This window comes from Phalangium opilio, unplaced genomic scaffold, assembly GCF_054372755.1.
Source record: "Phalangium opilio isolate 3A_F unplaced genomic scaffold, DU_Popi_V2 ptg000209l_1, whole genome shotgun sequence".
NCBI lineage: Eukaryota > Metazoa > Arthropoda > Arachnida > Opiliones > Phalangiidae > Phalangium > Phalangium opilio.
Window position 1 is genome coordinate 4902052 of NW_028324217.1, and position 17212 is coordinate 4919263.

General features: G+C 35.6%; 2 protein-coding genes across 2 annotated transcripts; both read left to right on the top strand.

Moving 5' to 3' along the window:
• Positions 1–1059: 1059 nt before the first annotated feature.
• LOC149618579 (uncharacterized) lies at positions 1060–4811 on the top strand. Its single transcript, XM_089854503.1, has 8 exons — positions 1060–1151; positions 1226–1314; positions 1818–1908; positions 2011–2172; positions 2250–2403; positions 2494–2705; positions 3635–3915; positions 3976–4811. The coding sequence occupies exons 1-8, from the start codon at positions 1125–1127 to the stop codon at positions 4232–4234; spliced, it is 1275 nt and encodes a 424-aa protein (XP_089710629.1). The 5' UTR covers positions 1060–1124; the 3' UTR covers positions 4235–4811.
• A 1177-nt stretch (positions 4812–5988) lies between these two features.
• On the top strand, positions 5989–7805 carry LOC149618580 (uncharacterized). Its single transcript, XM_089854504.1, has 8 exons — positions 5989–6009; positions 6078–6166; positions 6229–6319; positions 6394–6555; positions 6627–6780; positions 6856–7067; positions 7196–7476; positions 7538–7805. Exons 1-8 carry the CDS (start codon positions 5989–5991, stop codon positions 7803–7805), a joined length of 1278 nt encoding a protein of 425 aa, XP_089710630.1.
• The last annotated feature ends 9407 nt before the right edge of the window (positions 7806–17212 follow it).

Below are 17212 nucleotides of genomic sequence, written 5' to 3' on the forward strand. Positions count from 1 at the left end.
GGTAGCTTGGGCAACTTCGCGAGGCGTCCCGTTTACGGATTTTTCGCGCCATTTCCCTCCCCGTGGGGGTGAAGAGAGATAGGATTTTTACGCGCATTAACACACGAGTGACGTAATTCTGTGGACAGTACGGTCCTACGCCTTCCAACTGACTAGAGGCGTCTGCTAGAGGCAGTGAGGCACTCAGGCAGAATGGCAGAGGCTGGAATCGAGTGGTAAGTACTAAATTCATAACTTATTTTAAAATATGTCTTTATTTTTAAATACAATGGTATTTCTAAGTTCCAGGGAAAAAATTAACTTGTCCGAAGTTTTAAACTGTGATAGGGAAGAGTTCAAAGTAATAAAGTTGTATCCAAGTTGTTGTAGTTTGATTTTTAACATTGGGATTGGTTTGGGTAGATCTTACTTTTCCTTTCAACACAGCCTGAATTTTCTTATCGGTAGTTTCCTTGTACGTTAAATCACACTGCGTACTCTTAACGACATTCATTTTATTAAATAACCGAATTTTCGTCGTTAATTAAACCAATATCCGCATTAACCCGTTGCCTGACGTAACCCTAACTCAAACTGAAGCACAGCAGAAATATAAGCAGACTACACAAGTTAGTTCCACAGTTCGCTACATGGTGGCGTTCGCAATGAAATCTGGTAGACTGGTACTATTTTATGCCTCGCGCCGATTGGCCAGATTCAAATTTTAAGGGTGGTAGGGGAATCGACCATTGTAAGTGAGAATCACTGGACGACTTGTATGGCTCAAGGCTACGGCTACCCACTTCCCCTATTTTCTTCTGGTATTTCTATAACACGCTATATCATATTCAACACACACTCACGGAAACTTTAATGAAGAGAAAAAAGATTTCGATATAGGATCTATAGCAAACTTAATTAAATACAGGCGACAGTAATAACATTGCCTTAGTCCTTTGTACAAAATAAATTATTAAATAAGCTGCGTTAAAATGATTAACATTTTCGTGCAAAACATTTACTTGACCCTTATCAGTATTGAGTTCTTATTTGGGACTCAAGCTAAATAGAAACTATTCTGTTTTTACTTTGATCGGACGCCGTGTCATATTTTCTAACATTCCGTATCCACAGGTAGTTTCGAGATGCACATGAAAGCCGTAGCAACTACGGTAAATAAGATTTCTGAAATTTTCCTAAATCTCAGGTGAAAAACTTCATTAAAAATATTGTTTTTATGTTGCAGGTGCCTTTCTACATTGATGAAGGTCCTGATGGTGTTCAAGGTCCTCTAGAACATATATGGCAAATTTTACGATCCCAACTCAATATTAGGTATGTTTTGCGTCAAACGTAACCTTAAGCTTTCAACTAAGACTGGAAAAATTTATGACCACACACACATTTCTGAACTGTTCTAACTTTAACCAGGGAGGTGAGACTTGAGAGGGAGTAATAATGCGAATAGGCGGATTTGTTCGCTTTGTGGCTAAACTCGTCTCTAGGCGCTGGCTCAGTAACTCGCCGGGTTGTCCACGCGCATGAGTCAAATTTAAGAACAGGCTTTGAACTGGAAGTGGTAGCTGGTGATAGTGTAGTAACCGACGTCACTCGCGCGTGCGCGTTAGCTGGAATCGAAGGAGATAGAGATAAAAATTCCTACCCTCCCTTTTTTCCCCTTCCGTTTATATTACTGCTTCTTTAACATTAGACTAAAACTGCCTCCCAAGTCTCTTCTCCCTGCTTTAACCTTTTGCAACTCTCTTTTTCCATCATTGATTTTGCGCTAAAAGACATGCAAATTACGGCCCTACGATAACTAACCTTTTTCATTGTAGTTTATCTGTTGAATTCGTTGGCCTTCTTGACATGGGTCAAATAACCTCTAGCACTGATGGAACGGGAATGATGGGGTCATTATTACGCAATGTGAGATTTGAACAAGCCCTAATTCAAATATCATTTGTCATAAGAAATAGTTCAACTCCATATGGAAATTAATTCTATGGGTCTTTGTATTCCATCGTCTAGGAAACTCAATTTAGCATTATACCTCAATATCTAGATGAACTAGGCGTGAAATATTTAGGCTACACAACGATAACAGCGCAAGAAGAATGGATCATACTTTCAGGACCTCCCAAAATATATCACTCGGATTATTTCGCTTCGTTAAGCTCTTTTCAAAATACAGTAAATATTGAATTAAACGCAATTACGGCAATTACGTATGTTTATTGATGCAACAACATAAATTGTGAATTTTCAAGCTCTGGATTGCCGTCACTTGCTCTCTATTTTCGTTTTCGTTGGTTTGGAGTTTATTGTTGACAATTAAGAAATATTTCAAATTTCGATTGCAGTCATTACTATTTGAATTTCAAAACTGCCTGTTTAGTTCTTACAAGTCTTTGATCAATCAGGGTACAACGTTTCACGTTGCAATTCTTCATTTAATATGAAATTGATATTCAGTTAAAACCAACGCGTCTAAAATTTATAAATCTCATTCAGATCTAAATCGCATTGGTCATTTTTACGAGCGTCTTTGCGTCATTGGTTGGCTGATCGCTGCCTACAATTTGTCCATATCATTCACTGGAGTAATGTTCTCGAAGCTGGCCAAGGCCGACGATCCATTTCGATACGAGACACTAGAAGACTTTTTAATAAATCCAATAAAACTGATTCTGTTGGAAGACTCACCGCCGTACAACGAGATAAAAGTAAACTTTCACGTCTCTTTTAAAACTTTCTTTGATCTACAGCCTCCCTTTTTGGAGAATGCGTGGTTCCATGAATTTAATCAATGACATTATCCTGCGATAGAATACACATAAAGAGATGAAATGCGTTTGTAAAATATGTAGAAATTTAGGAAAATGGCGGGTCAGAAGAACAAACAATAACTTGACTTGATTTGCGTATGGGCGAAAACCTCTCCATCTCTAACTCGCTCCCTCCATCTCTAACTCGCTCTCTCCATCTCTAACTCGCTCTCTCCATCTCTAACTCGCTCTCTCCATCTCTAACTCGCTCTCTCCATCTCTAACTCGCTCTCTCCATCTCTAACTCGCTCCCTCCATCTCTAACTCGCTCCCTCCATCTCTAACTCGCTCTCTCCATCTCTAACTCGCTCTCTCCATCTCTAACTCGCTCCCTCCATCTCTAACTCGCTCCCTCCATCTCTAACTCGCTCCCTCCATCTCTAACTCGCTCCCTCCATCTCTAACTCGCTCTCTCCATCTCTAACTCGCTCTCTCCATCTCTAACTCGCTCCCTCCATCTCTAACTCGCTCCCTCCATCTCTAACTCGCTCCCTCCATCTCTAACTCGCTCCCTCCATCTCTAACTCGCTCCCTCCATCTCTAACTCGCTCTCTCCATCTCTAACTCGCTCCCTCCATCTCTAACTCGCTCCCTCCATCTCTAACTCGCTCCCTTCCTCTCTCTCCCTCTCCCTCCCTCCCTCTCTCACACACTATCTCTCACTATCTGTCTTCCCCCACTTTGGCATACCCCTCCTCTATTCCCTCGAGGGTTGGTTGAAGTGGACTCTACTGCTAGTTTCTCAACATTAACATTAGATCCCTTTCGAATTTGAGATACATATTTCTTGGATTGATTAACTCTTATTGAAACCATGAAACTTTTAGAACTCTAAACACCCAACGGCTGTAAAAATTTGGAATAAAGTTGTGTTGGAAGACACAGCGGTCAGCATGGCTGGATTCGACCCTGCACAAGAATTTATGGAAATGAGTTTAGGCAATGTTGCTTGCGTTATGTTTAAACGAGCTATTTTAGCAACGTCAGCCATTTTTTGTGGAACTTTGCAAAATGTATATATTTCCAAAGATCCTTTAGTCGAAACAATGTTTACAATGTATTTTCGTAAAGACATCGGATTGCAATTTCAAAACACCATTAAAAACACGTGAGTCTCTTAAATAGTTTTAATTTTTAAAATTTTATTTTCTAATGGTAATTATACTAGGATGCATAAACTTGTTGAGAGTCATCTTCTGACGGCTAAAATAGATCAACTGGCGGAACTTGGGGAGTTCTGTATCATTAGGCAAGAGGAAGTGTTAACGATGCCTTTGTCAATTCACAAGTTCTACTTCATTCTAATATTTTATGGCTTTACAATGGCTCTTGCAACTTGTTGCTTGATTATAGAGATGTCTCTGCCTTCTATCATGGCTCCAAAGAAGCGTCAGAAAAAAAGGATCCTTGAACTGGAAGCGTTTTAACTGTTAATCTATATTGCAGGCTATCAGACGAACCCTTATTTGGAGTACAATGGTCAAAATCAGATTCATCATTTCTATTTCTACCTTGTACAATTAGTTTCAAAATTAATGAAATATGTCTGACCATAAATTTATGATCTACCATTAAGTTTCTACTATTGATTTTTTTCTATACAGGACTAGAATGTCCCCCAGCAAACTATAATCTGTTTCACCGCAGCCTTGTATAAAAATATATGATCCACTATTATATATATATATATATATCATTCAATTGAGTGGTGATGCCGAGAGAACGAAGTTGTACCTCAGAGAGACTCATCGACTTAAAATTTTTAACAGAAAATATATAGAAATCTTAGCCAAATTAGCGGTTAATGTAAATAACCATTTATCTCCAGCAAACCATGATTGAAAGACCTTAAGTCTATAACGCTACAATTTTCATATTATTTTCATTTAATCATGTTAAATGGCAAGTCTAAATTAAAATGTACTTTCTAATTTTAATTTAATGATGTAAAGAGTATTTTTCTTTTGAATATAAGACGAGGTTCATTAAAATTTCACTATGATAGCAGTTTTTGAAATAATTTGAACACCAGGAAAGAAGCAAACAGCTCAATTAACATGAAAAATAGGTGGTCCTTTCCTTAAACTAAAATATATATATATATATTATATATATATATATATATATATATATATATATATATATATATATATATATATATATATATATATATATATATATATATATATATATATATATATATATATATACATATAACCGAAAAAAATAATTATACACGCTATAAAGCAATTACCTTATATTCTCACGTAAACACTACTGTTCGCAGAAGATAATGACTTGGCTTTGTGAATACTTAATTGCAATACGTGAAATAACTTATTAATTTATTTCAATTTCCTTAAGTAAGGAAGAAGTACTTTCTATATTGAAGCTGATTTCATTTTGTTAATTCATTTTTAAAAGTTTAATAAAAGTTAATAAAGCACTTCAATAAAGTTATTAAAATTTGCTGGTCTAGATGTATTATTAATATTACTTCGTCTAAAGTAGTGACAGTGCTTTACCAAAAAAAAACTTGTTCAGTTTTAGTTAAATACTTTTTATTAATGTTTTTGGCATTAGTAAATTAGACTCTAGTGTTAATTAAAGTTTTTTGCTTGAAAATGAGCTCCAATTTAAAAAGAAACGCATTGTATGAGAAGAGGATTCAACGTATAGCCCAAACGGGAATCAAGTTTTGTTACATTTGACATGTTTTCTTCGAACGCTTAGTATAGTTGGTACGAGTGTTAAGTTAAAATTTGTTTTCAGATCTACCTCGTCCGCGGTTTCCCTCTTAAAATATCACGTGACGAACTTCTCCTGCTTGGTTTCACGAATAAAGGATCACGTGAGTCATTGCTTCTCCTTGGTTTCCCACTTAAAAGTTAAAAGATCACGTGACCTTCCGCTCCTCAACTTTTCTCTTCTTTCTCCGAGATATATTTAATTTCATTTCATAAACAATTGTGAATTTCCAAGTAATCAATCTTGCGAGTTGGTAAATTTAACAAGGCGAAATGTTCATCTTCAATTTCAATTACAATTTAAATTCTATTCATTTGCAGATTCCTTTTGACGTTGAACCGAATGGTGTCTGATAAAACAACACATTGCTTATTCGAAATTTACTAAATCCAGGTTTCCAAAGTGATTAACTACAGATAGATTCGAGAAGCGCATGAAAGGAGTAGCAACACAGGTAAAAAAAATTGTTGAAATATTTCTTGTTCGAACACGTTCGATAAAAAAATGTATTTATATTTGCAGGCGCCTTTTTTCGCTGAACCAGGGCCGGATGGTGTAAGCGGTCTTATGGCACTTTTTTGGCTAACTCTACGTTCCAAATTTAACATCAGGTAAATATTAATTGGAATTAAAGGGATGTACAATGCGTTATTGACGTGCTTAATTATTGTAGTTTGGGTGTTGAATTCATTGGCTTTCTTGATATGGGTGAAATAACCTCTAGCACCGATGGAACAGCAGTTATGGGGTCCCTAATGCGCAATGTGAGAATTGAAGAACCTCTCACATTTCGTACATTTGTTTATTAACTCTATGGATTTCGTTATATTTCAACAAGGAAACCCAATTTAGCGTTATACCTCTATATCTGGATCAACAAAGGGTGGAATACTTGGACTACACAGCGGTAATAGCGCAAGAAGATTGGGTCATCATTTCGGGACCTCCCAAAAAATTTCACCCTGATTACATTGCTTCGTTACGTTCTTTTCAAACTGCAGTAAGGATTGAAATAAACGTTATTGGTGCTTGCATATTATTGAAAGTATAAAACAAATTTGAATTTCTAAGCTTTGGATTGCCGTAACTTGCGCTTTTTTTGCGTTTACGCTGTGTTGGAGCTTATTGCTGACCATTAAGAAATATTTAAAATTTCGATCGCAGTCATTTCTATTTGAATTTCAAAATTGTCTGTTTAGTTCTTACAAGTCTCTGATCAATCAAGGTACGACGTGTCTAATTACAATTCTTGTCTAACACGAAGTGTGTATTTGGTAAAAAATAAAGACTTTTCGTTCAGATGTTAACTACATTAGCCATTGTTACGAGCGTCTTTGCGTCATTGCTTGGGTCCTCTCCGCTTTTAATTTGTCCGTATCATTCACTGGAGTAATGTATTCCAAGCTGGCAAAGGCCGACGATCCATTTCGATACGAGACACTAGAAGATTTTTTGACAAACCCAATAAAACTGTTTCTAGTAGATAGCACACCGCCTTACAATGACATAAAAGTAAGCCTTCACGTTCCCTTTCTCTAGAAACATTTAGCTTTAATAATTAGGCATAATTAGAGATAAATGCTTTTTTCATATTACGAGGAAATTTTGGTTTCACTGTTCAAGAAATTATGAAATTTCAGAACTCTAAACACCCGACGGCAGTTAAAATCAGGAACAGTATTTTCAACAAAGATACGGCAATTACCACGGATACATTGGATCCGTTTGGGGCAATTGATGACATGAGTTTAGGCAATAGCGCTTACATTATGTTTAAACGAACTGTATCGATAATTTCATCACAGTTTTGTGGCAATTTCCGAAATATCTATTTTTCCAAAAAGCCTTTGTATTTCTCAATGTTTACAATATATTTTCGAAAGGACATCAGAAAAGAATTTAAAAATATCATCAAGAAAACGTGAGTCTACTTGCTATGATTCGTTCTTTTTTTTTAATAACTTGATTTTATATTGGTCCAGGGCACATCAATTTTTTGAAACTAAACTTATAGAGAGCAAGGTAGATCAAATGGCTTATCTTGGGGAGCTCTGTATAATTACTGAAGAGGACGAGTTGACGATGCCTTTGTCAGTTCAAAAGTTCTACTTCATTCTAATATTTTATTGCTTTTCAATGGTTGTTGCATCTTGTTGCTTGATTGTGGAGATATCCCTATACTTTCGAGCCAGTCGAAAGAAGAGCCGTAGCAATTGCAATTTACAAGATCGAATGTATAACAATGCATAAATTTGATTACAAAATCTCTTACTTAAACGTATTTGTGAAATCGTATCTACAGAATCCGGTAAACAACAGTGCTGAAACTAAATTTGTAGGGTAGACCGAACAAACTTCGGTGAAGTAGCTTTATTTCTTGATATTGATAGATGTACCGTTGTATAACCATTTATATGTGTAAGTAAGCACAGGTGTTTCCCAAATGTACAATCAAAATGCACCATAAATAATAATAATAAATAAATAATAATTAAGGTTATGTATTTTAACTTCCACTGTCTTTTATAACTTGTTTATTTCAATTTCCTTAAGTAAGGAAAAACTACTTTCTATATTGAAGCTGATTTCATTTTGTTAATTCGTTTGTAAAAGTTTAATAAAAGTTAATAAAGCACTTCAATAAAGTTATTAAAACTTGCAGGTCTAGATGTAATATTAATATTACTTCGTCTAAAGTAGTGTCAGTGCTTTACCAAAACAAACTTATTCGGTTTCAGTTAATTACTTTTTATTAATGTTTTTCACATTAGTAAATTAGACTCTTGTGTTAATTAAAGTTTTTTGCTTTAAAATGAGCTCCAATTTAAAAAGAAACGCATTGTATGAGAACAGGATTCAACGGAAAGCCCAAACGGGAATCGTAGCGTTCCATTTGGCAAGTTTTCTTCGAACGCTTAATAGTTGGTACGAGTGTTAAGTTAAAATTTGTTTTCAGATCTACCTCGTCCGCAGTTTCCCTCTTAAAATATATTCGAAATTTACTAAATCCAGGTTTCCAAAGTGATTAACTGCAGATAGATTCGAGATGCACATGAAAGGAGTAGCAACACAGGTAAAACAAATTGTTGAAATATTTCTTGTTCGAACACGTTCGATAAAAAAATGTATTTATATTTGCAGGCGCCTTTTTTCGCTGAACCAGGGCCGGATGGTGTAAGCGGTCTTATGGCACTTTTTTGGCTAACTCTACGTTCCAAATTGAACATCAGGTAAATATTAATTAGAATTAAAGAGACTTACAATGCGTTATTGACGTGCTTAATTATTGTAGTTTGGGTGTTGAATTTATTGGCTTTCTTGATATGGGTGAAATAACCTCTAGCACCGATGGAACAGCAGTTATGGGGTCCCTAATGCGCAATGTGAGAATTGAAAAACCTCTCACATTTCGTACATTTGTTTATTAACTCTATGGATTTCGTTATATTTCAACAAGGAAACCCAATTTAGCGTTATACCTCAATTTCTGGATCAACTAAGGGTGGAATATTTCGACTACACAGTGGTAATAGCGCAAGAAGATTGGGTCATCATTTCGGGACCTCCCAAAACATTTCACCCTGATTACATTGCTTCGTTACGTTCTTTTCAAACTGCAGTAAGGATTGAAATAAACGTTATTGGTGCTTGAATATTATTGAAAGTATAAAACAAATTTGAATTTCTAAGCTTTGGATTGCCGTAACTTGCGCTTTTTTTGCGTTTTCACTGTGTTGGAGCTTATTGCTGACCTTTAAGAAATATTTAAAATTTCGATCGCAGTCATTTCTATTTGAATTTCAAAATTGTCTGTTTAATTCTTACAAGTCTCTGATCAATCAAGGTACGACGTGTCTAATTACAATTCTTGTCTAACCCTAAGTGTGTATTTGGTAAAAAATGAAGACTTTTCGTTCAGATGTTAACTACATTAGCCACTGTTACGAGCGTCTTTGCGTCATTGCTTGGGTCCTCTCCGCTTTCAATTTGTCCGTATCATTCACTGGAGTAATGTATTCCAAGCTGGCAAAGGCCGACGATCCATTTCGATACGAGACACTAGAAGATTTTTTGACAAACCCAATAAAACTGTTTCTAGTAGATAGCACACCGCCTTACAATGACATAAAAGTAAGCCTTTACGTTCCCTTTCTCAAGAAACATTTAGCTTTAATAATTAGGCATAATTCGAGATAAATGCTCTTTTCACATTACGAGGAAATTTGGGTTTCACTGTTCAAGAAGTTATGAAATTTTCAGAACTCCAAACACCCAACGGCAGTAAAAATCTGGAATCGTGTTATTAACGAAAACGCGATAATTACTATGGATACGTATGATATTTTGGGGGAAACTGACGTCATGAGTCGAGGAAACAGCGCTTCCATTATGTTTAAACGAGCTGTATTGATATTTTCATCACATTTTTGTGGCAATTTCCGAAATATCTATTTTTCGAAAAACCCATTGTATTTCTCAATGTTTACAATATATTTTCGAAAGGACATCAGAAAAGAATTTAAAAATATCATCAAGAAAACGTGAGTGTACTTGGTATAAATATTTTTATAGAATTTAATTGATTTTATAATGGTTTAGGGCACATCAATTTTTTGAAACTAAACTTGTAGGGAGCAAGGTAGATCAAATGGCGTACCATGGGGAGCTCTGTATAATTACTGAAGAGGACGAGTTGACGATGCCTTTGTCAGTTCAAAAGTTCTACTTCATTCTAATATTTTATTGCTTTTCAATGGTTGTTGCATCTTGTTGCTTGATTGTGGAGATATCTCTATCTTTTCGAGCCAGTCAAAAGAAGAGGCGTCAGAATAGACCTCGAAGCAATTGCAATTTACAAGATCGAATATTTAACCGTGTATTAATTTGATAACGAATTCTTTAAAGGGTATGAGAAGCTTCGTTTGAAAAACCTCTGATTTACATAGCAAAAGATAGAATTAATTACTGTGAGTTCAAAAGTATCAAGCTTTTAATTCTCCGATTTCTAGTTATTTGGCAATATGCATTTGAAAATGCTTCATATGAAATTATCTAAAATCCACTTTTTAAGAAAGGCTACAACGTTTTCTTGTTTTTGACGTCACACACGCGAGATGGTGCCACTCTCTCCGCTATCAAAGCATGGACAGAGCTCGAGACGCGTATAGCTCGGGCTTGCGCGTATAGGTTTCCCGCGTTTTTTTCCTCAACGTCATAGTGATGTCATAAACCAACCGAACAAGCTGACAAGACAAAATGATTTATATATCGAAACTGAGCTTTCGTGATTTTCCAATGGATTTTAAAAATAGAAACTTTGGTTCAATTATATTAAAAACTTTATATTTTGAAAGTAGAGACTTGAAAGTGTAATATAATACCACTTTCGTGCTAAAATATGATATGAAATTGTAAATTCCCATACCCTTTAAGGTAAATATTTAAAAATCATTGTGAAATCCACTCATTTATTGACTGATAAATACAGCACCCTTTAAACAACGGTGCTGGAACTAAATTTGTGTGGCAGACCGAACAAACTTCCGTGAAGTAACTATATTTCTTGATATCAGCTATCGTGTACCGGTGCAAGAGTATTTATATTTGGTAGATTAATCAAAAACAAAGGTGTTTCCCAAATCTACAATCAAATTGCACAAAAAATAACAAAGGAATCCCGAAAAAGGGGTTATATTATTTAATTTCAACTATCCCTTATATTGATTTCAATTTCCTTGAGTATACAGAATATATACTTTCTATATTGAAGCTAATTTAATTGTGTTAATTACTTTGTTTAAATATGTAAAAGTTTTATTAAAGTTAATAAAGAACATCCACGAAGATATTAAAACTTCTTGAAAATATTTTTGTGTACATAATAGCATTAATATTACATTTTCTTAAGTAGTGTCAGTGTTGTAACATTAACACAAACACAATAAAATATCTTCCAAACATAACAAGAAGTTCCTTTCGTATAAAATATTTTGCCTGATTACAGCAACAGAAATGTAACAGCCCATTAAAAGAAAATACAGCATGCAGATATTTCACTGGGGTTTGGGTAAAAGCTATTTAGATTTTGCTGTCTACGTTGGTTTCCAAATACCTAAAAACAATCGGGAAACGCCCGGTAGCTTTGTCATGTTTTCCAAGTTGGCCAAAGCCGACGCTCCGTTTCGATACGTCACCTTAGAAGATATCCTCACTCATCCTATAAACTTGGCTTTGATAGAAGACACTCCACCGTACACTAATATAAAAGTAGGACTGTCTTTATGATAACGTCAGAAGTCCATTAAATTAGCCTAGGAAGTAAACAATTACAATACCTGATGGGCTAAAAACTCTTTTTTTAACTCCATGGATGGGGGTTAGTTTTTCCCCCTTTACTAAGCCTAGCTATTTGAAATCTCGAGCTCCTCTCTTGGAAATCTTTCTTCAAGTGAGTGGGGCGTGAGTTCTTCAGTCCATGAACGCTGAATCTCTGAAGGGACCGGAAAAAGGGTAGATTACTCTCTATAGCATGTTTGCTTTAAAAATATGAAAAAGGAACAGCCAAGGTCGTTTAATTTTTATTTTTTCAATAGGTTTATGAAAAATCAAAAAAACCGACTGGCATTGACTGTTCCCAAGTTTACAGACTCCATCCCTTCCCCTAATGCAATGCTAGAGACGACTTGGTTTGTATAGTAGAAGGAGGGCGTTTTCTGGTACATTTAGAGATTCAGCGTTCATTTTCAGAAAATAGTGCTTTCTCTCCAATAGAGAAATTTTTAGGTACGAGTTGCACCTGAACCGGAGGCCTGAGAAAAGTCATCGCCAGGTGGCGAATTTGTCGCCCATCTCCAGTATTGGTTACTTCCCAGGTTAATTTAAAGGACTTCTGATGACGTTAATCCCCAAGGAACGGTCCGTTACTCTTTTCAGAACTCAAGACACCCAACGGCCGTTAACATCTGGAATAAAGTCGTCAACGAAGACTCTGTAAAACATTTTACAGATTTTGATGTTTTACAGCGTATTATTGAGCTAGATAGAGGTGATTTCGCTTCTATTATGATTAAACACATTCTTTTGACTTTATCGTTTGAGCTTTGTGGAATGTTGCGAAACATTTGCATTTCGAAAGAGCCCGTCGTAGTTTCAATGTTTACGATTTATATGCGAAGAGATATTAGTTTGGAATTCCAAAACATTATCAAAAAGACGTAAGTTACAAAATATTATTGCCCAAAAGTGATGATATAGTTCGCATTTACCTTCTATTATTCCGTAGTATCGAACAACTTGTGGAATCACAAACTTTTTACAGTAAAGCAAACACAGTGGCTTATCTCGGAGAGTTGTGCACAACTCCACCTGAAGAAGAGTTAAATATGCCCTTGTCAATTGAAAAATTCTACTTCATCTTCGTAATTTATTTCGTCACGTTGTTCTCTGCAATTTGCTGTCTAATTTTTGAGATAGCTATGTTTTTTTGCGGGTACCAGTAAAATACAAAAAATTAAAATTAACAGAAATAAATTTTCATTTGATATGTAATTAAGAGTGAATACATAAATTTACAGTAAAATGTGCAGCAAGTTCTTCTTTTCACTAATATTGCACATTATGAAGATACGTATGTAAAAATTAAAGTAATTATGTATTGCCAGACAATTTTTAATATTGAAGCTGATTTCATTTTTTTTTTAATTTTTTGATTTTCATATGTAAAGGTTTTAGGAAAATTAATAAAGTACTTCAACCTAGTTATTAAAATTTCAATAAAATATTTTTGTAGATGTAATATTAATATTGGTTCGTCCTGCAATCAAATGTAAATGAACTACTATAACTAGACACGAACTAATTAAGTCTCGGCGTAAAAAAATAGAACATGAATTCTGTCCGACCAACGGCTGTTTCGGTCGTGTTCTGCAGTTAGGCTTTTACCACATATGTACCTCAGCAATGTTTTGGGTCAAGTGGGAACTAAGCTGATCTTATTTCTAGTTTATTGATTTCAATTTACTTCAAGAACGAAGAAACGATTTCTAACGTGACTTCGCGTCTTGACATAGGGATATTATATATATATATTTGAACGATAAACTATATTTATATAGTGCATGATAATGTCACTATAGAATATAATTACCTATAACCATTCCATTAGGAAAGGTTAACCCATATCGCTCGTAAGCCAAACATAATTAAATTATAAAACAATATTTGAGCTTTCAATGAAGAAATTTCCCCGGGGCTTTCAATAATTAAGACCGTTGGTAACAGCAGACGGGCATATAGGAGTTCAGTAAATGAAATTTTTGGCGTAAGGAAGGTTTCTATATATATTTATGACTGTCATATTCAAGGGTGCCCTCGGATTGGAAAACCTTTCTGCGTAAGTACTCTCAATTGGTCCGCCTTCGCGTAGCAAATGTTCTTTAGACCCATTCTTATCGAGAGTATGTTTTATGCTTTCGAAAAGAACAGATCAATAAAACAATTATAATTGGAAAGGTAAATTGGTGCATAGTTAGAGTTAGAATAAATAGAAGGAGACTCGGACAGACCGTATTCTCCATTTGCGCCCCTCATTCAAAACAAGTACCGAGCACTATCTCTGTACTATAGTTCTGAAAATGCGCAAACAGCGTAACTTAGATAAAATTGTGATGTCCAGCTTAAAGGATCTTGAAACTTGTTGCTTATAGGATCACGTGACGTACCGTTCCTCCGCTTCGTGCCGAGGTGAGTTCACATGAAAGACAGAAAATACTGGGCCATTCGAGTTACCTCCCTTTTTGTATACCTCCATTCTCTACTTCCTCCATGATAGTTATCATTGCAATGTAGATTTAGTATACATTTCTGGATTTCCGAGTAAACAGCAATGAACAAACTTTCTTAATTGTATCAATGCAAAATTTCAAAGTTCAATTTGAAATACAAATTATTAGATACTATAAATTTTCAGATTCCTTTTCACGATGAATTGGAAGATATGTGATGGAATAACACATTATAAACTCCATGTTTTGTAACATTCCGGTTTCCACAGCGATTAACTACATATGGTTTCGAGATGGACATGAAAGCAGTAGCAACAATTGTAAATTAATGTGTTGCCAGAATTCTTGTAACATTGTACTTTGTGAACATGTTCCATAAAAACACTGTATTTATGTTTGCAGGTGCCTTACATCGTTGAAAATGGGCCGGATGGTGTCAGTGGTTTAGCGGAACCTTTTTGGATAACTTTACGTTCGAAACTCAACATCAGGTAAAGAGTAGCGCTCCTTATGATGGAAGTTAACCTTGATATTGGCCCCGCCCCTAGACAATGTACATTCCTTTAAGATTATTATTCCGTGTATTAACTTGATTTTTAACATTGTAGTTTGGGTGTTGAATTCATTGGCCTTCTTGATTTGGGTGAAATAACCTCTAGCACTGATGGAACAGGAGTTATGGGGTCCTTAATACGCAATGTGAGAATTGAAAAACACCTCATATATTGTACATTGTTTGTTAACCCTCTGAACTTCGTTATACGTTAACAAGGAAACCCAATTTAGCGTTATACCTCTATATCTGGATCAAATAGGGGTGGAATACTTGGACTACTCAACTGTAATAGCGCAAGAAGATTGGGTCATTCTTTCGGGACCCGCCAAACAATTTCGTACTGACTACATTGCTTCATTACGCTCTTTTCAAAAATCAGTAAGTGTCGAATTGCATATTATCAGAAGGGGATAATGGAAGAAGGATGACACTATGTATCCTCTTAATGCTTTAGTTATGTAACGTCATTCTTCAGAGGCTCACCCTTTTAGTTTGCTTTCCCGCTCATCAAACTACAAATGGGCATCGCACCGTAAGGTGAATTCTGAAGTTGTTTGGCACTAAATCCCCAGCAATCATCCCACAAACCTCGTCTTGACGTGGGACAAAAATGCCAAATATTTAAACGCTAATAGAGTAATGAAGAGGGAACTATTTATCGTGTATGTGATTCGGTTTAGTAACCTTGCTCTAAATGATCCGATGTTGGGAAGAGTGACGTTACACTTACCCCACTTTGTGGTACACTTCTCTCGAAGAGAAGTATTATATACTTCTGATATTATTGAAAGTACAAAATAACAAATTTTTATTTCAAAGCTCTGGATTGCCGTCACTTGCGCTTTGTTTGCGTTTTCGTTGTCTTGGAGTTTATTGCTGACAATTAAGAAATATTTCAAATTTCGATTGCAGTCATTACTATTTGAATTTCAAAACTGCTTGTTTAGTTCCTACAAGTCTATGGTCAATCAAGGTTCGATATGTCTAGCTTCAAATCTTATCTAACACGAAGTTTGTGTTTGGTAAAAACAAGAAAATTTTTCATTCAGATGTGAAGTACACTAGTCACTTTTACGAGCGTCTTTGCGTCATTGTTTGGGTGATCGCCGCTTTCAATTTGTCCGTAGCATTCACTGGAGTAATGTTCTCCAAGCTGGCCAAGGCTGAAGATCCATTTCGATACGAGACACTAGAAGACTTTTTGACAAATCCAATAAAACTGATTTTGTTGCAAAACTCACCGCCTTACGAAGATATAAAAGTAACCTCCAAACAATTAGTCTGAACAGAAGTAAGATGAGACTAGAAGTAAAGAGCTCTAGCATTGGTGGTAGATCCCGGCACTGGTGAACAAATTTGAGGATTTTATGCCGCTTCCATCGCGCCTACACTAGAGAGAAAAAATTGGTCGAGTTCCAAAAAATTTCCTACCCCTTCCCCTCAACCTAAAGCCCTGAAACACGGGCGTGGGTGCTTGAATCTAGTTCGGCCGTCTACTGCCATGAGCGTCTCACGTTTTGGAGGGAAAATTCAGAAACCGCTACCAGAGGGCCAACCGTTGGTGTGTTATCAAGAATATTCACTTTCGCCAAGTGAAGAATTTGGTTAGCTCAGTACTTCTAGTCTCATCTTACTTCTGGTCTGAATAATAAGGCATAAATTAAAGATAAATGCTCTTTGTAAATTACGAAGAAATTTGGGTTTCCCGGTCCAAAAATTTATGAAATTTCAGAGCTCGAAACACCCGACGTCAGTAAAAGTCAGGAGCAGTATTTTCAACGAAGATACGACAATTACCATCGATACATTCGATCCTTTTGGGGCGATTGAAGACATGAGTTTGGGAAATAGCGCTTACATAATGTTTGAACGAGCCGTGTTGACATTTTCGTCCTTTTTTTGTGGCCAGTTCCAAAATATCTATTTTTCCAAAAAGGCTTTGTATGTCTCAATGTTTACCGTATATTTTCGAAAGGACATCAGAAAAGAATTTAAAAATATCATCAAGAAAACGTGAGTCTCCTTAGTTTATTTAATTATTTATTTTCAATTTTCTTCATTATCAAATTCTTCAGGGTTCATCAATTTGTTGAAACTCAAATTTCGGAAAGGAAGGTGAATCAAATGGTGTTTCATGGGGAGTTGTGCTTAATTACTAAAGAGGAAGAGTTGACGAAGCCTTTGTCAGTTCAAAAGTTCTACTTCATTCTAATATTCTATTGCTTTTCAATGGTTGTTGCAACTTGTTGCTTGATTGTGGAGATATCTCTATATTTTCGAGCCAGTCAAAAGAGGAGGCGTCAAAATAATCCACGTAG